Raw genomic sequence first — 22,636 nt, forward strand, 5'->3', positions numbered from 1 at the left:
GAGGGTGACAAGGCAGTGAAAGCTGAAGAAGATGTTAACACATTACCCATCAAACACACGCGTGTCAGTACAGGATACCCCCTTTTAGCCCCCCAGGGGTCCCCCAGGCCTACCCAGCCTCCCCCTGACGTGCCCTAAGGTGGTCTAGATTAAATATTATTTCATCTGATAGAGGGAGCAGTGCTATAGGGGTGTAGGGATGTTGGACCTGCTAATCAGTTAGATCTGCTGCTAGAAAACAATAGTGTTTAAGACGAGAAATACACATTTGATCCACCCGCAATCCTCAGATCATGATGCCGTTCTTTATCTAGATTAAGATTTCATGATATTATTTTCCCCTTTCACCAATAAATCTCTCAAAGTAAAGTCAGGAACAATTTCATGTCAGATTCTTCTGTTTTGAAGTTATTAAACCGGAGCAGAATGTGCTTATAGATGACCACACTCTTCTAATAGAACATGGCCTGCTTCAAAGTTGTCTAGTGCAGAAGACCAGCAGTGTAGATCAAACTCAAACCAAAGGTGCTGTTGGTAGACAGTGGAAATGTCTGTGAGAGACATAGTGAAGGAAAAACACACACACACACACACACACACACACACACACACACACACACACACGCACACAAAAAAAAACAATTCAAACCAATTCAAAACCCTTTGTGCTTCGAGGTACACTGGTAAAAGGACATACAGAGAGATGGGAGCGATGGGAGTTTGTGATTGGTGGTGAATGTGACCAGTTGTTTCTGTCTCTGACTTGGTTGGGCCTTGCAGAGAGCCTATGGTCCTGACTGGGACACTCCTTCTCTGCTCACCTCACACACTCCCCTGGGTGCACTCTGCCTGCCTGCCAGAAGGTTTGTTCACACCCTACTACCCCCTCACTCCTCCTGACTATGTCCTCTTCTCCCTCCATCCTTCCCTCTCTGTTCTAAACTAGCTTCTCTCATCTCTTCTTCCTCTTTGCATATTCTGTCTGCTCTCACTCTATTTCTTTCTTTCATTCTCTCTCTCCCTTCCATCCTGTCTTTATTAGATGTAGAGTGTTTTTATGTACAAAGACACAACCTTTCTGTCACGTATGTCTGTTCCTCCTGTTGTCCCTGATCCCTGTACTATGTATAAGTCGGACTTTAGTGCATGCCACCTGTAGTGGTCATGGTAGTGGTGGACGAAGTCATAGATACTAGCTACTAGGGATGCACGATATATCGGTGAACATATCGGAATCGACCGATATTAGCTAAAAATGCCAACATCGGTATCGGCCCGATGTCTAGTTTAACGCCGATGTTAAAAACTGATGTCAAAGCTACCGTGCATACCTACAGTTGAAGTCAGAAGTTTACATACAGTTGATGTCGGAAGTTTACATACACTTAGGTTTGAGTCATTGAAACACGTTTTTCAACCACTCCACAAATTTCTTGTTAACAAACTACACTCCTCAAAAAAATAAAGGGAACACTTAAACAACACAATGTAACTCCAAGTCAATCACACTTCTGTGAAATCAAACTGTCCACTTAGGAGGCAACACTGATTGACAATACATTTCACATGCTGTTGTGCAAATGGAATAGACAAACGGTGGAAATTATAGGCAATTAGCAAGACACCCCCATTAAAGGAGTGGTTCTGCAGGTGGTGACCACAGACCACTTCTCAGTTCCTATGCTTCCTGGCTGATGTTTTGGTCACTTTTGAATGCTGGCGGTGCTTTCACTATAGTGGTAGCATGAGACGGAGTCTACAACCCACACAAGTGGCTCAGGTAGTGCAGCTCATCCAGGATGGCACATCAATGCGAGCTGTGGCAAGAAGGTTTGTTGTGTCTGTCAGAGTAGTGTCCAGAGCATGGAGGCGCTACCAGGAGACAGGCCAGTACATCAGGAGACGTGGAGGAGGCCATAGGAGGGCAACAACTCAGCAGCAGGACCGCTACCTCCGCCTTTGTGCAAGGAGGAGCACTGCCAGAGCCCTGCAAAATGACCTCCAGCAGGCCACAAATGTGCATGTGTCTGCTCAAACGGTCAGAAACAGACTCCATGAGGGTGGTATGAGGGCCCGACGTCCACAGGTGGGGGTTGTGCTTATAGCCCAACACCGTGCAGGACGTTTGGCATTTGCCAGAGAACACCAAGTTTGGCAAATTCGCCACTGGCGCCCTGTGCTCTTCACAGATGAAAGCAGGTTCACACTGAGCACATGTGACAGACGTGACAGAGTCTGGAGACGCCGTGGAGAACGTTTTGCTGCCTGCAACATCCTCCAGCATGACCGGTTTGGCGGTGGGTCAGTCATGGTGTGGGGTGACATTTCTTTGTGGGGCCGCACAGCCCTCCATGTGCTCGCCAGAGGTAGCCTGACTGCCATTAGGTACCGAGATGAGATCCTCAGACCCCTTGTGAGACCATATGCTGACACATGCACATTTGTGGCCTGCTGGAGGTCATTTTGCAGGGCTCTGGCAGTGCTCCTCCTTGCACAAAGGCGGAGGTAGCCACAGCTCGCATTGATGTAGAATGTAAATTCTGCCATTTTGCCACAACTTTGAAAGTATGCTTGGGGTCATTGTCCATTTGGAAGACCCATTTGCGACCAAGCTTTAACTTCCTGACTGATGTCTTGAGATTTTGCTTCAATATATCCACATAATTTTCCTACCTCATGATGCTATCTATTTTGTGAAGTGCACAAGTCCCTCCTGCAGCAAAGCACCCCCCACAACATGATGCTGCAACCACTTGCTTCACGGTTGGGATGGTGTTCTTCGGCTTGCAAGCGTCCCCCTTTTTCCTCCAAACATAACAATGGTCATTATGGCCAAACAGTTATATTTTTGTTTCATCAGACCAGAGGACATTTCTCCAAAAAGTATGATCTTTGTCCCCATGTGCAGTTGCAAACCGTAGTCTGGATTTTTTTGTAACGGCTGACGTCTTCCTCTTCCTCAGACGAGGAGAGGAGAGAAGGATCGGTGGACCAATACGCAGCAAGGTATGATGACATAATGTAATTTATTGAAACACAAAGACGAATACGAAAACACTTGGAAAATTACAAAATAAGAAAACGACGTAGACGAAACCTGAACATGAACTTACATAACTACACGTAGAACTCACGGACAGGAACAGACTACATAAAACGAAAGAACAGCCAAACAGTCCCGTATGGTGCAGACACGGACGACACAGGAGACAATCACCCACAAACAAACAGTGAGAACAACCTACCTTAATATGACTCTCAATTAGAGGAAAACACAAAACACCTGCCTCTAATTAAGAGCCATACCAGGCAACCCAAAACCAACATAGAAACAGAAAACATAGACTGCCCACCCAACTCACGCCCTGACCAATAAACACATACAAAACAAGAGAAAACAGGTCAGGAACGTGACATTTTTATGGCGGTTTTAGAGCAGTGGCTTCTTCCTTGCTGAGCGGCCTTTCAGGTTATGTCAATATAGGACTCGTTTTACTGTGGATATAGATACTTTTGTACCGGTTTCCTCCAGCATCTTCACAAGGTCCTTTGCTGTTGTTCTGGGATTGATTTGCACTTTTGGCACCAAAGTACGTTCATCTCTAGGAGACAGAACGCGTCTCCTTCCTGAGCGGTGTGACGGCTGCGTGGTCCCATGGTGTTTATACTTGCGTACTATTGTTTGTACAGATGAGCGTGGTACCTTCAGGCATTTGGAAATTGCTCCCAAGGATTAACCAGACTTGTGGAGGTCTACAATTTTTTTTCTGAGGTCTTGGCTGATTTCTTTTGATTTTCCCATGATGTCTAGCAAAGAGGCACTGAATTTGAAGGTTGGCCTTGAAATACATTCACAGGGTCACCTCCAATTGACTCAAATGATGTCAATTAGTCTATCAGAAGCTTCTAAAGCCATGACATCATTTTCTGGAATTTTCCAAGCTGTTTAAAGGCACAGTCAACTTAATGTATGTAAACTTCTGGCCCACTGGAATTGTGATACAGTGAATTGTAAGTGAAATAATCTGACTGTAAACAATTGTTGGAAAAATGACTTGTGTCATGCACAAAGTAGATGTCCTAACCGACTTGCCAGAACTATAGTTGGTTAACAAGAAATTTGTGGAGTGGTTGAAAAATGAGTTTTAATGACTCCAACCTAAGTGTATGTAAACTTCCGACTTCAACTGTATATAACGTAGGTACATGACGTAATGACGCCACGTAAAATGTTGCGCTACACTTGCAAAACAGCATTCCTAACCTAGCCGACAATGTCTGCTGTGGGGATCGAGCCATCAAGAAGTCGAGCAGTCATTTGAAAGAGTAAGAAAATTTCAGCGAGACAACTCAAAGGCGAAATCCATTAAAGCCAAGATAATGGAATTCATTGCACTTGACAATCAACCGTTCTCTGTCGTGGGTGATGTTGGCTTTCGCCGACTTGTCGAGCACCAGTACACACTACCAAGTGCGCTATTTTTCCGATGTTGCCCTACCGGAGTTACACAGTAATAGCGTCACTGTTATTCGCTAGCTAACTACAGCTACTGAAACAGATGTCGTTTTGCTATGTTTTTGGGGAAGAACAGTGTTTGCATCCATGAGCTAGCTAGTTTTTTTTATGACCAGCACTGTAGGTGCGTGAGACAACTTTACCAGCATCATAGTATACGTACCGATGAATCGTTGTGACATATGAAATACGAGTGATAGTGTAATCAATGTGTAATAACTACGTAAAAAATTTATGAACGCATTATTATGTGATGTGCAGTCCTGTTCAGGTCCTGATTGGTCAACAAGCTTATTTGACACATCAAATAGTGTTATTTGACACGTCAAAGACCCAAACGGTGTTCCATAGAAATCCTGGTTCAGAATGAAACGACTGAACAAATTAACCACGAAACAGCACAGAAAGTAAGTGAAAGAAATAGGTTTTGATTATGTTTTACTGGTAATGGGGACATGCGTAAATGCCAACAAAATAGTGTGGTGTGTGTGTAAACTTTATTTAACTAGGCAAGTCAGTTAAGAACAAATTCTTGTTTACAATGACGGCCCGGACAACGCTGGGCCAATTGTGCTTCGCCCTATGGGACCCCCAATCACGGCCGGATGTGATACAGCCTGGATTCGAACCAGGGACTGTGGTGACGCCTTTTGCACTGAGATGCAGTGTCTTAGACCGCTGTGTCCATGTGTGTTTGTTAACTATTTAACTGTACTAGAATGCTTAATAGGCCACTAAAATGTTTAATATCGGTTATCGATATAAGATTTTTTGTCAAGGAAAATATTGGATATTGCTGTCGGCCGAAAATGTCATACCGGTGCATCACTACTAGCTACTGTTGTTTTCTGTGTTCTTGTATGTACTGCTGCAAGCTGACATGGTATCCATGATTCACTTACCGCATCTGCATGGTAGTTGTTGGTCGTTAGTTGTTCTTGATGTCAAGCTCAAAAGCTGGTATCTAGGAGGGATCTGGAGCGTTTGAGGCTAAATGTATCCCCTCATTATTATACACAGAAGGTTTGGTCATTTCCTCTAGGCAGACTCCTGTGTGATTACGAAATTTATGTGATTTGCAACAGCTCAGAGCTGAAGCTGTGTGGCACTCTGGGACATGATTTCTATTCATGTGTCCCAGGCAGCTGACACACTGGTTTAACCAGTGACTGACCTCAGTTCTAAATTCAGCCTAAACATGCCCACTGGATAATTTAGTATTCCCTTGTCATTTGTTGAGGGGACGTGTCTGGAAAGTGAGGTTGAGTCAGAGGAGAATGGAACGAGACGCTAGCGTCTCTTTACCCGTCTTACAGTACCTCCTTCTCTCCCCCTCCCTCTAGAGCTGCAGGTGATCATTCCATTCAGGTGATCGCCATCCCTCAATCAGTAACAATAATCTGAAATATCCTGTCCATTCTGCCTTCTCTCTCCTATATGGGTCGAGCTTCCCCCCATCTCTATAACATCCCCCCTTCCCACCCCCTGATGGACAGCTATGTCAGAATCACTCCAAAGGAAAACAGACTGTTCACTCAAACTAGGCCACCCCGACTCCCCTACCCAGAGCCCAGAGGGTGTGAAAATGAACCACGTAGCTCTCCGACGCCTGTTCCCCGCATGATGAAGATAGATATATGTGTCTGCCCAATTCTACCCGGCTCCTCTACCAGCAGTCCTCTACCAGCAGTCCTCTACCAGCAGTCCTCTACCAACAGTCCTCTACCAACAGTTCTCTACCAACAGTTCTCTACCAACAGTCCTCCTTCTATCCTCATGGAGTTTGTTTGCCTGTGATGCACGAAAGTGTGTGTTCGTATATGTGTGTGTGTTTGTGTGTGTATGTGGTCTGTGGATGTGAAAGCGTGTTGAATGAAGATATAAGGGCTGTAGCGCTGTGTCTGTGGATGGATGGCAGTACTCCTCTGCCTGTGAACATCCAGAATATATCATCTAGTAACTATCATAATGCCAGCCTATCAGAGCACAAAATGAGGAGCCATTATCTAGCAATTATTTATGAACTGCCATCGCAGGCTGAAAAGAACTTGTCCTTTGTTAATTAGTCACCTATTCCGTTAAGAAATGGTGTTTGAGACGGGGACTGAAAGCCACTCCAGGCATAACAGAAAGAGAGCCTCATCTTTTCAAATGACTTAGGTGGAAATGGAGCTAATTGCAGATGCTCTGAAATTCAAAGCTAATTTTGAAGCACATTTGACAAGTGTATTATTCACTTTTTCTGAAGAGATCTGTACTGCTCTGTGCCTATACATGCGTGCACACTTGTGCCTGCCTGAATGGGTTTGTACATGTGTGTGTGCAGGTGTGTACTTGCAAGGTCAGTGTGCGTGACTGAATGAGACAGGGTTTTGTTTGAGAAAATAGACACACACACACACACACTCTGGGGCCCTCTCAAATGGATCCAGTGCCTCTGACAGTGTGGCCTGAGGCAGGTGATTGTGTGAAATGTTATTTCCAAGGTTGGCACCAGTCCTCCAGGCCACTTGTCAACTCTTCCACTATCTTTCTATGGAAGAGCTTTTTAAATGTTTTGTTTTTTCTCGCTAACATCAACACACAATAGTGTGAATAATGTTGCTGACAGGACAGGTGTTAAGCATTTCTCTCTCCATTAGGCACAACGTTTAGACGACAGGCTTGGCAGTAGACCCAGACATGTTAACGAAAGGGCTTTTCATTCATCATGACACTAAGTGGAAGCACATGCTAGCATTCTCCGTGACATTATCAGCATTTCAAAAGTTTTGAAAGCACCCGTTGAAACATGAAATTAAAATCTTGACTGGAGGTGCTCATGTAGATAAACAGCCTGGTAAACAGACTTGTGAAGAGGATGATGACAGTGATTTTGACAGTAATGGTGATGACCATGATGGAAGTGGTCAGAATGGACTTCATCCGTCCTCCATACACACGGCATGCTGAGGAGAAGAGAAGAGGAGGAGGGCGATTATAATCATAAATGGGAACGCTCCCTCAAAGATCCACTCCACTGAGCCTATATAGTCCCCATCCCGTTGCCACGGCAACCCAGAGCCACATACATTTGTTGTGGAGATGAGTAATGGCCCCCCAATTAAGAAGGTGTGTGTTTGGTAGGATGTTGGAGAGAAAGGCCACCTAGTCTTGATCGTTTGTTATTACTATATTATTTTGTAATTCTTGTTTTTAATAGATGATACTGAAATGGGAGACTGTATCATGGTTGTCACACCACAGGGGGTGTTTGGGCGACTATAGTGGCCCTATGTTACTGAATGTGATGATGTAACTATAGTGTACAATGATTGTTGGCCATCGCTATTGTTTAAGGGTTTTCCTGGCCTCACATTAACATCCACTGAAGGGAAAGTACAGCACAATGATTCCCTGCAGCAACAAATCACCTCTATGTTTCCTAACATCTCATCAAAAGGGCTATTTATTTATTATTTGTTGGTTTATTTCATGTTTGTACCCTTTGATACATGTTGTGGAGCGTTATGTGTAATGGACTAGATAGAGCCTGTGTTTAGCCTCTGTCATGTCATTATGTGTAATGGACTAGAGGACTAGATAGAGCCTGTGTTTAGCCTCTGTCATGTCATTATGTGTAATGGACTAGAGGACTAGAGGACTAGATAGAGCCTGTGTTTAGCCTCTGTCATGTCGTTATGTGTAATGGACTAGAGGACTAGAGAACTAGATAGAGCCTGTGTTTAGCCTCTGTCATGTCATTATGTGTAATGGACTAGAGGACTAGATAGAGCCTGTGTTTAGCCTCTGTCATGTCATTATGTGTAATGGACTAGAGGACTAGATAGAGCCTGTGTTTAGCCTCTGTCATGTCATTATGTGTAATGGACTAGAGGACTAGAGCACTAGATAGAGCCTGTGTTTAGCCTCTGTCATGTCATTATGTGTAATGGACTAGAGGACTAGATAGAGCCTGTGTTTAGCCTCTGTCATGCCATTATGTGTAATGGACTAGAGGACTAGAGGACTAGAGCACTAGATAGAGCCTGTGTTTAGCCTCTGTCATGTCATTATGTGTAATGGACTAGAGGACTAGATAGAGCCTGTGTTTAGCCTCTGTCATGTCATTATGTGTAATGGACTAGAGGACTAGAGGACTAGATAGAGCCTGTGTTTAGCCTCTGTTATGTCGTTATGTGTAATGGACTAGAGGACTAGATAGAGCCTGTGTTTAGCCTCTGTCATGTCATTATGTGTAATGGACTAGAGGACTAGATAGAGCCTGTGTTTAGCCTCTGTCATGTCATTATGTGTAATGGACTAGAGGACTAGATAGAGCCTGTGTTTAGCCTCTGGCATGTCATTATGTGTAATGGACTAGAGAACTAGAGGACTAGATAGAGCCTGTGTTTAGCCTCTGTCATGTCATTATGTGTAATGGACTAGAGGACTAGAGGACTAGATAGAGCCTGTGTTTAGCCTCTGTCATGTCATTATGTGTAATGGACTAGAGGACTAGAGGACTAGATAGAGCCTGTGTTTAGCCTCTGTCATGTCATTATGTGTAATGTACTAGAGGACTAGATAGAGCCTGTGTTTAGCCTCTGTCATGTCATTATGTGTAATGGACTAGAGGACTAGAGGACTAGATAGAGCCTGTGTTTAGCCTCTGTCTTGTCGTTATGTGTAATGGACTAGAGGACTAGAGGACTAGATACAGCCTGTGTTTAGCCTCTGTCATGTCATAATGTGTAATGGACTAGAGGACTAGAGCACTAGATAGAGCCTGTGTTTAGCCTCTGTCATGTCATTATGTGTAATGGACTAGAGGACTAGAGGACTAGATAGAGCCTGTGTTTAGCCTCTGTCATGTCATTATGTGTAATGGACTAGAGGACTAGAGGACTAGATAGAGCCTGTGTTTAGCCTCTGTCATGTCATTATGTGTAATGGACTAGAGGACTAGAGAACTAGATAGAGCCTGTGTTTAGCCTCTGTCATGTCGTTATGTGTAATGGACTAGAGGACTAGATAGAGCCTGTGTTTAGCCTCTGTCATGTCGTTATGTGTAATGGACTAGAGGACTAGAGAACTAGATACAGCCTGTGTTTAGCCTCTGTCATGTCATTATGTGTAATGGACTAGAGGACTAGAGGACTAGATAGAGCCTGTGTTTAGCCTCTGTCTTGTCAATATGTGTAATGGACTAGAGGACTAGATAGAGCCTGTGGTTAGCCTCTGTCATGTCATTATGTGTAATGGACTAGAGGACTAGAGGACTAGATAGAGCCGGTGTTTAGCCTCTGTCATGTCATTATGTGTAATGGACTAGAGGACTAGAGGACTAGATACAGCCTGTGTTTAGCCTCTGTCATGTCATTATGTGTAATGGACTAGAGGACTAGAGAACTAGATAGAGCCTGTGTTTAGACTCTGTCATGTCGTTATGTGTAATGGACTAGAGGACTAGATACAGCCTGTGTTTAGCCTCTGTCATGTCATTATGTGTAATGGACTAGAGGACTAGAGCACTAGATAGAGCCTGTGTTTAGCCTCTGTCATGTCATTATGTGTAATGGACTAGAGGACTAGAGGACTAGATAGAGCCTGTGTTTAGCCTCTGTCATGTCATTATGTGTAATGGACTAGAGGACTAGAGGACTAGATACAGCCTGTGTTTAGCCTCTGTCATGTCATTATGTGTAATGGACTAGAGGACTAGAGCACTAGATAGAGCCTGTGTTTAGCCTCTGTCATGTCATTATGTGTAATGGACTAGAGGACTAGATAGAGCCTGTGTTTAGCCTCTGTCATGTCATTATGTGTAATGGACTAGAGGACTAGAGGACTAGATAGAGCCTGTGTTTAGCCTCTGTCATGTCATTATGTGTAATGGACTAGAGGACTAGAGGACTAGATAGAGCCTGTGTTTAGCCTCTGTCATGTCATTATGTGTAATGGACTAGAGGACTAGAGGACTAGATAGAGCCTGTGTTTTGCCTCTGTCATGTCATTATGTGTAATGGACTAGAGGACTAGATAGAGCCTGTGTTTTGCCTCTGTCATGTCATTATGTGTAATGGACTAGAGGACTAGATAGAGCCTGTGTTTAGCCTCTGTCATGTCATTATGTGTAATGGACTAGAGGACTAGATAGAGCCGGTGTTTAGCCTCTGTCTTGTCAATATGTGTAATGGACTAGAGGACTAGATAGAGCCTGTGTTTAGCCTCTGTCATGTCATTATGTGAAATGGACTAGAGGACTAGAGGACTAGATAGAGCCTGTGTTTAGCCTCTGTCTTGTCAATATGTGTAATGGACTAGAGGACTAGAGGACTAGATAGAGCCTGTGTTTAGCCTCTGTCTTGTCAATATGTGTAATGGACTAGAGGACTAGATAGAGCCTGTGTTTAGCCTCTGTCATGTCATTATGTGTAATGGACTAGAGGACTAGAGGACTAGATAGAGCCGGTGTTTAGCCTCTGTCATGTCATTATGTGTAATGGACTAGAGGACTAGAGGACTAGATACAGCCTGTGTTTAGCCTCTGTCATGTCATTATGTGTAATGGACTAGAGGACTAGAGAACTAGATAGAGCCTGTGTTTAGCCTCTGTCATGTCATTATGTGTAATGGACTAGAGGACTAGAGGACTAGATAGAGCATGTATTTAGCCTCTGTCATGTCATTATGTGTAATGGACTAGAGGACTAGAGGACTAGATAGAGCCTGTGTTTAGCCTCTGTCATGTCATTATGTGTAATGGACTAGAGGACTAGAGGACTAGATAGAGCCTGTGTTTAGCCTCTGTCATGTCATTATGTGTAATGGACTAGAGAACTAGATAGAGCCTGTGTTTAGCCTCTGTCATGTCATTATGTGTAATGGACTAGAGGACTAGAGGACTAGATAGAGCTTGTGTTTAGCCTCTGTCTTGTCGTTATGTGTAATGGACTAGAGGACTAGAGGACTAGATACAGCCTGTGTTTAGCCTCTGTCATGTCATTATGTGTAATGGACTAGAGGACTAGAGCACTAGATAGAGCCTGTGTTTAGCCTCTGTCATGTCATTATGTGTAATGGACTAGAGGACTAGATAGAGCCTGTGTTTAGCCTCTGTCATGTCATTATGTGTAATGGACTAGAGGACTAGAGGACTAGATAGAGCCTGTGTTTAGCCTCTGTCATGTCGTTATGTGTAATGGACTAGAGGACTAGATAGAGCCTGTGTTTAGCCTCTGTCATGTCATTATGTGTAATAGACTAGAGAACTAGATAGAGCCTGTGTTTAGCCTCTGTCATGTCATTATGTGTAATGGACTAGAGGACTAGAGGACTAGATAGAGCCTGTGTTTAGCCTCTGTCATGTCATTATGTGTAATGGACTAGAGGACTAGAGGACTAGATAGAGCCTGTGTTTAGCCTCTGTCATGTCATTATGTGTAATGGACTAGAGGACTAGATAGAGCCGGTGTTTAGCCTCTGTCATGTCATTATGTGTAATGGACTAGAGGACTAGATAGAGCCTGTGTTTAGCCTCTGTCATGTCATTATGTGTAATGGACTAGAGGACTACAGAACTAGATAGAGCCGGTGTTTAGACTCTGTCATGTCATTATGTGTAATGGACTAGAGGACTAGATAGAGCCTGTGTTTAGCCTCTGTCATGTCGTTATGTGTAATGGACTAGAGGACTAGATAGAGCCTGTGTTTAGCCTCTGTCATGTCATTATGTGTAATGGACTAGAGGACAAGAGAACTAGATAGATCCTGTGTTTAGCCTCTGTCATGTCGTTATGTGTAATGGACTAGAGGACTAGATAGAGCCTGTGTTTAGCCTCTGTCATGTCATTATGTGTAATGGACTAGAGAACTAGATAGATCCTGTGTTTAGCCTCTGTCATGTCGTTATGTGTAATGGACTAGAGGACTAGAGAACTAGATAGAGCCTGTGTTTAGCCTCTGTCATGTCATTATGTGTAATGGACTAGAGGACTAGAGGACTAGATAGAGCCTGTGTTTAGCCTCTGTCATGTCGTTATGTGTAATGGACTAGAGGACTAGAGAACTAGATACAGCCTGTGTTTAGCCTCTGTCATGTCATTATGTGTAATGGACTAGAGGACTAGAGGACTAGATAGAGCCTGTGTTTAGCCTCTGTCTTGTCAATATGTGTAATGGACTAGAGGACTAGATAGAGCCTGTGGTTAGCCTCTGTCATGTCATTATGTGTAATGGACTAGAGGACTAGAGGACTAGATAGAGCCGGTGTTTAGCCTCTGTCATGTCATTATGTGTAATGGACTAGAGGACTAGAGGACTAGATACAGCCTGTGTTTAGCCTCTGTCATGTCATTATGTGTAATGGACTAGAGGACTAGAGAACTATATAGAGCCTGTGTTTAGACTCTGTCATGTCGTTATGTGTAATGGACTAGAGGACTAGATAGAGCCTGTGTTTAGCCTCTGTCATGTCATTATGTGTAATGGACTAGAGGACTAGAGCACTAGATAGAGCCTGTGTTTAGCCTCTGTCATGTCATTATGTGTAATGGACTAGAGGACTAGAGGACTAGATAGAGCCTGTGTTTAGCCTCTGTCATGTCATTATGTGTAATGGACTAGAGGACTAGAGGACTAGATACAGCCTGTGTTTAGCCTCTGTCATGTCATTATGTGTAATGGACTAGAGGACTAGAGCACTAGATAGAGCCTGTGTTTAGCCTCTGTCATGTCATTATGTGTAATGGACTAGAGGACTAGATAGAGCCTGTGTTTAGCCTCTGTCATGTCATTATGTGTAATGGACTAGAGGACTAGAGGACTAGATAGAGCCTGTGTTTAGCCTCTGTCATGTCATTATGTGTAATGGACTAGAGGACTAGAGGACTAGATAGAGCCTGTGTTTAGCCTCTGTCATGTCATTATGTGTAATGGACTAGAGGACTAGAGGACTAGATAGAGCCTGTGTTTAGCCTCTGTCATGTCATTATGTGTAATGGACTAGAGGACTAGATAGAGCCTGTGTTTTGCCTCTGTCATGTCATTATGTGTAATGGACTAGAGGACTAGATAGAGCCTGTGTTTAGCCTCTGTCATGTCATTATGTGTAATGGACTAGAGGACTAGATAGAGCCGGTGTTTAGCCTCTGTCTTGTCAATATGTGTAATGGACTAGAGGACTAGATAGAGCCTGTGTTTAGCCTCTGTCATGTCATTATGTGTAATGGACTAGAGGACTAGAGGACTAGATAGAGCCTGTGTTTAGCCTCTGTCATGTCATTATGTGTAATGGACTAGAGGACTAGAGGACTAGATAGAGCCTGTGTTTAGCCTCTGTCATGTCAATATGTGTAATGGACTAGAGGACTAGATAGAGCCTGTGTTTAGCCTCTGTCATGTCATTATGTGTAATGGACTAGAGGACTAGAGGACTAGATAGAGCCTGTGTTTAGCCTCTGTCATGTCATTATGTGTAATGGACTAGAGGACTAGAGAACTAGATAGAGCCTGTGTTTAGCCTCTGTCATGTCATTATGTGTAATGGACTAGAGGACTAGAGGACTAGATAGAGCCTGTGTTTAGCCTCTGTCATGTCATTATGTGTAATGGACTAGAGGACTAGAGGACTAGATAGAGCCTGTGTTTAGCCTCTGTCATGTCATTATGTGTAATGGACTAGAGGACTAGAGGACTAGATAGAGCCTGTGTTTAGCCTCTGTCATGTCATTATGTGTAATGGACTAGAGAACTAGATAGAGCCTGTGTTTAGCCTCTGTCATGTCATTATGTGTAATGGACTAGAGGACTAGAGGACTAGATAGAGCCTGTGTTTAGCCTCTGTCATGTCGTTATGTGTAATGGACTAGAGGACTAGAGGACTAGATACAGCCTGTGTTTAGCCTCTGTCATGTCATTATGTGTAATGGACTAGAGGACTAGAGCACTAGATAGAGCCTGTGTTTAGCCTCTGTCATGTCATTATGTGTAATGGACTAGAGGACTAGAGGACTAGATAGAGCCTGTGTTTAGCCTCTGTCATGTCATTATGTGTAATGGACTAGAGGACTAGAGGACTAGATAGAGCCTGTGTTTAGCCTCTGTCATGTCATTATGTGTAATGGACTAGAGGACTAGAGGACTAGATAGAGCCTGTGTTTAGCCTCTGTCATGTCATTATGTGTAATGGACTAGAGGACTAGATAGAGCCTGTGTTTTGCCTCTGTCATGTCATTATGTGTAATGGACTAGAGGACTAGATAGAGCCTGTGTTTAGCCTCTGTCATGTCATTATGTGTAATGGACTAGAGGACTAGATAGAGCCGGTGTTTAGCCTCTGTCTTGTCAATATGTGTAATGGACTAGAGGACTAGATAGAGCCTGTGTTTAGCCTCTGTCATGTCATTATGTGAAATGGACTAGAGGACTAGAGGACTAGATAGAGCCTGTGTTTAGCCTCTGTCTTGTCAATATGTGTAATGGACTAGAGGACTAGAGGACTAGATAGAGCCTGTGTTTAGCCTCTGTCTTGTCAATATGTGTAATGGACTAGAGGACTAGATAGAGCCTGTGTTTAGCCTCTGTCATGTCATTATGTGTAATGGACTAGAGGACTAGAGGACTAGATAGAGCCTGTGTTTAGCCTCTGTCATGTCATTATGTGTAATGGACTAGAGGACTAGAGGACTAGATACAGCCTGTGTTTAGCCTCTGTCATGTCATTATGTGTAATGGACTAGAGGACTAGAGAACTAGATAGAGCCTGTGTTTAGCCTCTGTCATGTCATTATGTGTAATGGACTAGAGGACTAGAGGACTAGATAGAGCCTGTGTTTAGCCTCTGTCATGTCATTATGTGTAATGGACTAGAGGACTAGAGGACTAGATAGAGCCTGTGTTTAGCCTCTGTCATGTCATTATGTGTAATGGACTAGAGGACTAGAGGACTAGATAGAGCCTGTGTTTAGCCTCTGTCATGTCATTATGTGTAATGGACTAGAGAACTAGATAGAGCCTGTGTTTAGCCTCTGTCATGTCATTATGTGTAATGGACTAGAGGACTAGAGGACTAGATAGAGCCTGTGTTTAGCCTCTGTCATGTCGTTATGTGTAATGGACTAGAGGACTAGAGGACTAGATACAGCCTGTGTTTAGCCTCTGTCATGTCATTATGTGTAATGGACTAGAGGACTAGAGCACTAGATAGAGCCTGTGTTTAGCCTCTGTCATGTCATTATGTGTAATGGACTAGAGGACTAGATAGAGCCTGTGTTTAGCCTCTGTCATGTCATTATGTGTAATGGACTAGAGGACTAGAGGACTAGATAGAGCCTGTGTTTAGCCTCTGTCATGTCGTTATGTGTAATGGACTAGAGGACTAGATAGAGCCTGTGTTTAGCCTCTGTCATGTCATTATGTGTAATAGACTAGAGAACTAGATAGAGCCTGTGTTTAGCCTCTGTCATGTCATTATGTGTAATGGACTAGAGGACTAGAGGACTAGATAGAGCCTGTGTTTAGCCTCTGTCTTGTCAATTTGTGTAATGGACTAGAGGACTAGAGGACTAGATAGAGCCTGTGTTTAGCCTCTGTCATGTCATTATGTGTAATGGACTAGAGGACTAGATAGAGCCGGTGTTTAGCCTCTGTCATGTCATTATGTGTAATGGACTAGAGGACTAGATAGAGCCTGTGTTTAGCCTCTGTCATGTCATTATGTGTAATGGACTAGAGGACTACAGAACTAGATAGAGCCGGTGTTTAGACTCTGTCATGTCATTATGTGTAATGGACTAGAGGACTAGATAGAGCCTGTGTTTAGCCTCTGTCATGTCGTTATGTGTAATGGACTAGAGGACTAGATAGAGCCTGTGTTTAGCCTCTGTCATGTCATTATGTGTAATGGACTAGAGGACAAGAGAACTAGATAGATCCTGTGTTTAGCCTCTGTCATGTCGTTATGTGTAATGGACTAGAGGACTAGATAGAGCCTGTGTTTAGCCTCTGTCATGTCATTATGTGTAATGGACTAGAGAACTAGATAGATCCTGTGTTTAGCCTCTGTCATGTCGTTATGTGTAATGGACTAGAGGACTAGAGAACTAGATAGAGCCTGTGTTTAGCCTCTGTCATGTCATTATGTGTAATGGACTAGAGGACTAGAGGACTAGATAGAGCCTGTGTTTAGCCTCTGTCATGTCGTTATGTGTAATGGACTAGAGGACTAGAGAACTAGATACAGCCTGTGTTTAGCCTCTGTCATGTCATTATGTGTAATGGACTAGAGGACTAGAGAACTAGATAGAGCCTGTTTTTAGCCTCTGTCATGTCATTATGTGTAATGGACTAGAGGACAAGAGGACTAGATAGAGCCTGTGTTTAGCCTCTGTCATGTCATTATGTGTAATGGACTAGAGGACTAGAGAACTAGATAGAGCCTGTGTTTAGCCTCTGTCATGTCATTATGTGTAATGGACTAGAGGACTAGATAGAGCCTGTGTTTAGCCTCTGTCATGTCATTATGTGTAATGGACTAGAGGACTAGAGGACTAGATAGAGCCTGTGTTTAGCCTCTGTCATGTCATTATGTGTAATGGACTAGAGGACTAGATAGAGCCTGTGTTTAGCCTCTGTCATGTCATTATGTGTAATGGACTAGAGGACTAGATAGAGCCTGTGTTTAGCCTCTGTCATGTCATTATGTGTAATGGACTAGAGGACTAGATAGAGCCTGTGTTTAGCCTCTGTCATGTCATTATGTGTAATGGACTAGAGGACTAGATAGAGCCTGTGTTTAGCCTCTGTCATGTCATTATGTGTAATGGACTAGAGGACTAGAGAACTAGATAGAGCCTGTGTTTAGCCTCTGTCATGTCATTATGTGTAATGGACTAGAGGACTAGAGGACTAGATAGAGCCTGTGTTTAGCCTCTGTCATGTCATTATGTGTAATGGACTAGAGGACTAGATAGAGCCTGTGTTTAGCCTCTGTCATGTCATTATGTGTAATGGACTAGAGGACTAGAGGACTAGATAGAGCCTGTGTTTAGCCTCTGTCATGTCATTATGTGTAATGGACTAGAGGACTAGATAGAGCCTGTGTTTAGCCTCTGTCATGTCATTATGTGTAATGGACTAGAGGACTAGATAGAGCCTGTGTTTAGCCTCTGTCATGTCATTATGTGTAATGGACTAGAGGACTAGAGGACTAGATAGAGCCTGTGTTTAGCCTCTGTCATGTCATTATGTGTAATGGACTAGAGGACTAGAGGACTAGATACAGCCTGTGTTTAGCCTCTGTCATGTCATTATGTGTAATGGACTAGAGGACTAGAGGACTAGATAGAGCCTGTGTTTAGCCTCTGTCATGTCATTATGTGTAATGGACTAGAGGACTAGATAGAGCCTGTGTTTAGCCTCTGTCATGTCATTATGTGTAATGGACTAGAGGACTAGATAGAGCCTGTGTTTAGCCTCTGTCATGTCATTATGTGTAATGGACTAGAGGACTAGATAGAGCCTGTGTTTAGCCTCTGTCATGTCATTATGTGTAATGGACTAGAGGACTAGATAGAGCCTGTGTTTAGCCTCTGTCATGTCATTATGTGTAATGGACTAGAGGACTAGAGGACTAGATAGAGCCTGTGTTTAGCCTCTGTCATGTCATTATGTGTAATGGACTAGAGGACTAGAGGACTAGATAAGCCTGTGTTTAGCCTCTGTCATGTCATTATGTGTAATGGACTAGAGGACTAGATAGAGCCTGTGTTTAGCCTCTGTCATGTCATTATGTGTAATGGACTAGAGGACTAGAGGACTAGATAAGCCTGTGTTTAGCCTCTGTCATGTCATTATGTGTAATGGACTAGAGGACTAGATAGAGCCTGTGTTTAGCCTCTGTCATGTCATTATGTGTAATGGACTAGAGGACTAGAGGACTAGATAGAGCCTGTGTTTAGCCTCTGTCATGTCATTATGTGTAATGGACTAGAGGACTAGAGGACTAGATAGAGCCTGTGTTTAGCCTCTGTCATGTCATTATGTGTAATGGACTAGAGGACTAGAGGACTAGATAGAGCCTGTGTTTAGCCTCTGTCATGTCATTATGTGTAATGGACTAGAGGACTAGAGGACTAGATAGAGCCTGTGTTTAGCCTCTGTCATGTCATTATGTGTAATGGACTAGAGGACTAGATAGAGCCGGTGTTTAGCCTCTGTCATCTCATTATGTGTAATGGACTAGAGGACTAGATAGAGCCTGTGTTTAGCCTCTGTCATGTCGTTATGTGTAATGGACTAGAGGACTAGATAGAGCCTGTGTTTAGCCTCTGTCTTGTCAATATGTGTAATGGACTAGAGGACTAGAGGACTAGATAGAGCCTGTGTTTAGCCTCTGTCATGTCATTATGTGTAATGGACTAGAGGACTAGAGTACTAGATAGAGCCTGTGTTTAGCCTCTGTCATGTCATTATGTGTAATGGACTAGAGGACTAGAGAACTAGATAGAGCCTGTGTTTAGCCTCTGTCATGTCGTTATGTCTAATGGACTAGAGGACTAGATAGAGCCTGTGTTTAGCCTCTGTCATGTCATTATGTGTAATGGACTAGAGGACTAGATAGAGCCTGTGTTTAGCCTCTGTCATGTCATTATGTGTAATGGACTAGAGGACTAGAGAACTAGATAGAGCCTGTGTTTAGCCTCTGTCATGTCATTATGTGTAATGGACTAGAGGACTAGAGAACTAGATAGAGCCTGTGTTTAGCCTCTGTCATGTCATTATGTGTAATGGACTAAGGACTAGAGGACTAGATAGAGCCTGTGTTTAGCCTCTGTCATGTCATTATGTGTAATGGACTAGAGGACTAGAGAACTAGATAGAGCCTGTGTTTAGCCTCTGTCATGTCATTATGTGTAATGGACTAGAGGACTAGAGGACTAGATAGAGCCTGTGTTTAGCCTCTGTCATGTCATTATGTGTAATGGACTAGAGGACTAGAGGACTAGATAGAGCCTGTGTTTAGCCTCTGTCATGTCATTATGTGTAATGGACTAGAGGACTAGAGAACTAGATAGAGCCTGTGTTTAGCCTCTGGCATGTCATTATGTGTAATGGACTAGAGGACTAGATAGAGCCTGTGTTTAGCCTCTGTCATGTCATTATGTGTAATGGACTAGAGGACTAGAGGACTAGATAGAGCCTGTGTTTAGCCTCTGTCATGTCGTTATGTGTAATGGACTAGAGGACTAGATACAGCCTGTGTTTAGCCTCTGTCATGTCGTTATGTGTAATGGACTAGAGGACTAGATAGAGCCTGTGTTTAGCCTCTGTCATGTCATTATGTGTAATGGACTAGAGGACTAGATAGAGCCTGTGTTTAGCCTCTGTCATGTCATTATGTGTAATGGACTAGAGGACTAGATAGAGCCTGTGTTTAGCCTCTGTCATGTCATTATGTGTAATGGACTAGAGGACTAGATAGAGCCTGTGTTTAGCCTCTGTCATGTCATTATGTGTAATGGACTAGAGGACTAGATAGAGCCTGTGTTTAGCCTCTGTCATGTCATTATGTGTAATGGACTAGAGGACTAGAGAACTAGATAGAGCCTGTGTTTAGCCTCTGTCATGTCATTATGTGTAATGGACTAGAGGACTAGAGAACTAGATAGAGCCTGTGTTTAGCCTCTGTCATGTCATTATGTGTAATGGACTAGAGGACTAGAGGACTAGATAGAGCCTGTGTTTAGCCTCTGTCATGTCATTATGTGTAATGGACTAGAGGACTAGAGGACTAGATAGAGCCTGTGTTTAGCCTCTGTCATGTCATTATGTGTAATGGACTAGAGGACTAGATAGAGCCTGTGTTTAGCCTCTGTCATGTCATTATGTGTAATGGACTAGAGGACTAGATAGAGCCTGTGTTTAGCCTCTGTCATGTCATTATGTGTAATGGACTAGAGGACTAGAGAACTAGATAGAGCCTGTGTTTAGCCTCTGTCATGTCATTATGTGTAATGGACTAGAGGACTAGAGAACTAGATAGAGCCTGTGTTTAGCCTCTGTCATGTCATTATGTGTAATGGACTAGAGGACAGAGGACTAGATAGAGCCTGTGTTTAGCCTCTGTCATGTCATTATGTGTAATGGACTAGAGGACTAGAGAACTAGATAGAGCCTGTGTTTAGCCTCTGTCATGTCATTATGTGTAATGGACTAGAGGACTAGATAGAGCCTGTGTTTAGCCTCTGTCATGTCATTATGTGTAATGGACTAGAGGACTAGAGGACTAGATAGAGCCTGTGTTTAGCCTCTGTCATGTCATTATGTGTAATGGACTAGAGGACTAGATAGAGCCTGTGTTTAGCCTCTGTCATGTCATTATGTGTAATGGACTAGAGGACTAGATAGAGCCTGTGTTTAGCCTCTGTCATGTCATTATGTGTAATGGACTAGAGGACTAGAGGACTAGATAGAGCCTGTGTTTAGCCTCTGTCATGTCATTATGTGTAATGGACTAGAGGACTAGTATAGAGCCTGTGTTTAGCCTCTGTCATGTCATTATGTGTAATGGACTAGAGGACTAGAGAACTAGATAGAGCCTGTGTTTGGCCTCTGTCATGTCATTATGTGTAATGGACTAGAGGACTAGAGGACTAGATAGAGCCGGTGTTTAGCCTCTGTCATCTCATTATGTGTAATGGACTAGAGGACTAGATAGAGCCTGTGTTTAGCCTTGTCATGTCGTTATGTGTAATGGACTAGAGGACTAGATAGAGCCTGTGTTTAGCCTCTGTCTTGTCAATATGTGTAATGGACTAGAGGACTAGAGGACTAGATAGAGCCTGTGTTTAGCCTCTGTCATGTCATTATGTGTAATGGACTAGAGGACTAGAGGACTAGATAGAGCCTGTGTTTAGCCTCTGTCATGTCATTATGTGTAATGGACTAGAGGACTAGAGAACTAGATAGAGCCTGTGTTTAGCCTCTGTCATGTCGTTATGTGTAATGGACTAGAGGACTAGATAGAGCCTGTGTTTAGCCTCTGTCATGTCATTATGTGTAATGGACTAGAGGACTAGATAGAGCCTGTGTTTAGCCTCTGTCATGTCATTATGTGTAATGGACTAGAGGACTAGAGAACTAGATAGAGCCTGTGTTTAGCCTCTGTCATGTCATTATGTGTAATGGACTAGAGGACTAGAGACTAGATAGAGCCTGTGTTTAGCCTCTGTCATGTCATTATGTGTAATGGACTAGAGGACTAGAGGACTAGATAGAGCCTGTGTTTAGCCTCTGTCATGTCATTATGTGTAATGGACTAGAGGACTAGAGAACTAGATAGAGCCTGTGTTTAGCCTCTGTCATGTCATTATGTGTAATGGACTAGAGGACTAGAGGACTAGATAGAGCCTGTGTTTAGCCTCTGTCATGTCATTATGTGTAATGGACTAGAGGACTAGAGGACTAGATAGAGCCTGTGTTTAGCCTCTGTCATGTCATTATGTGTAATGGACTAGAGGACTAGAGAACTAGATAGAGCCTGTGTTTAGCCTCTGTCATGTCATTATGTGTAATGGACTAGAGGACTAGATAGAGCCTGTGTTTAGCCTCTGTCATGTCATTATGTGTAATGGACTAGAGGACTAGAGGACTAGATAGAGCCTGTGTTTAGCCTCTGTCATGTCGTTATGTGTAATGGACTAGAGGACTAGATACAGCCTGTGTTTAGCCTCTGTCATGTCGTTATGTGTAATGGACTAGAGGACTAGATAGAGCCTGTGTTTAGCCTCTGTCATGTCATTATGTGTAATGGACTAGAGGACTAGATAGAGCCTGTGTTTAGCCTCTGTCATGTCATTATGTGTAATGGACTAGAGGACTAGATAGAGCCTGTGTTTAGCCTCTGTCATGTCATTATGTGTAATGGACTAGAGGACTAGATAGAGCCTGTGTTTAGCCTCTGTCATGTCGTTATGTGTAATGGACTAGAGGACTAGATATAGCCGGTGTTTAGCCTCTGTCATGTCATTATGTGTAATGGACTAGAGGACTAGAGAACTAGATAGAGCCGGTGTTTAGCCTCTGTCATGTCGTTATGTGTAATGGACTAGAGGACTAGAGAACTAGATAGAGCCTGTG

The 22,636-nt window shown here is 43.3% G+C and overlaps 1 protein-coding gene across 13 annotated transcripts in view; it reads left to right on the forward strand.

Moving 5' to 3' along the window:
- Nucleotides 1-22,636, forward strand: part of LOC129822317 (RNA-binding protein Musashi homolog 2-like) — a 458,816-nt gene that overhangs the window by 386,889 nt on the left and 49,291 nt on the right. Inside the window, exon 12 of one of the 13 annotated variants that reach the window (XM_055880512.1) lies at nt 781-863. The exons of the other annotated variants lie outside the window; for them this stretch is intronic. Coding sequence (XP_055736487.1) covers nt 781-797 — 17 coding nt within the window. The 3' untranslated portion in view covers nt 798-863. Of the gene's footprint in view, nt 1-780; nt 864-22,636 lie in introns of those variants that run through there. 13 annotated transcript variants of the gene reach the window in all.

The sequence above is a fragment of the Salvelinus fontinalis genome, chromosome 24, assembly GCF_029448725.1.
Source record: "Salvelinus fontinalis isolate EN_2023a chromosome 24, ASM2944872v1, whole genome shotgun sequence".
Taxonomy (NCBI): Eukaryota; Metazoa; Chordata; class Actinopteri; order Salmoniformes; family Salmonidae; genus Salvelinus; species Salvelinus fontinalis.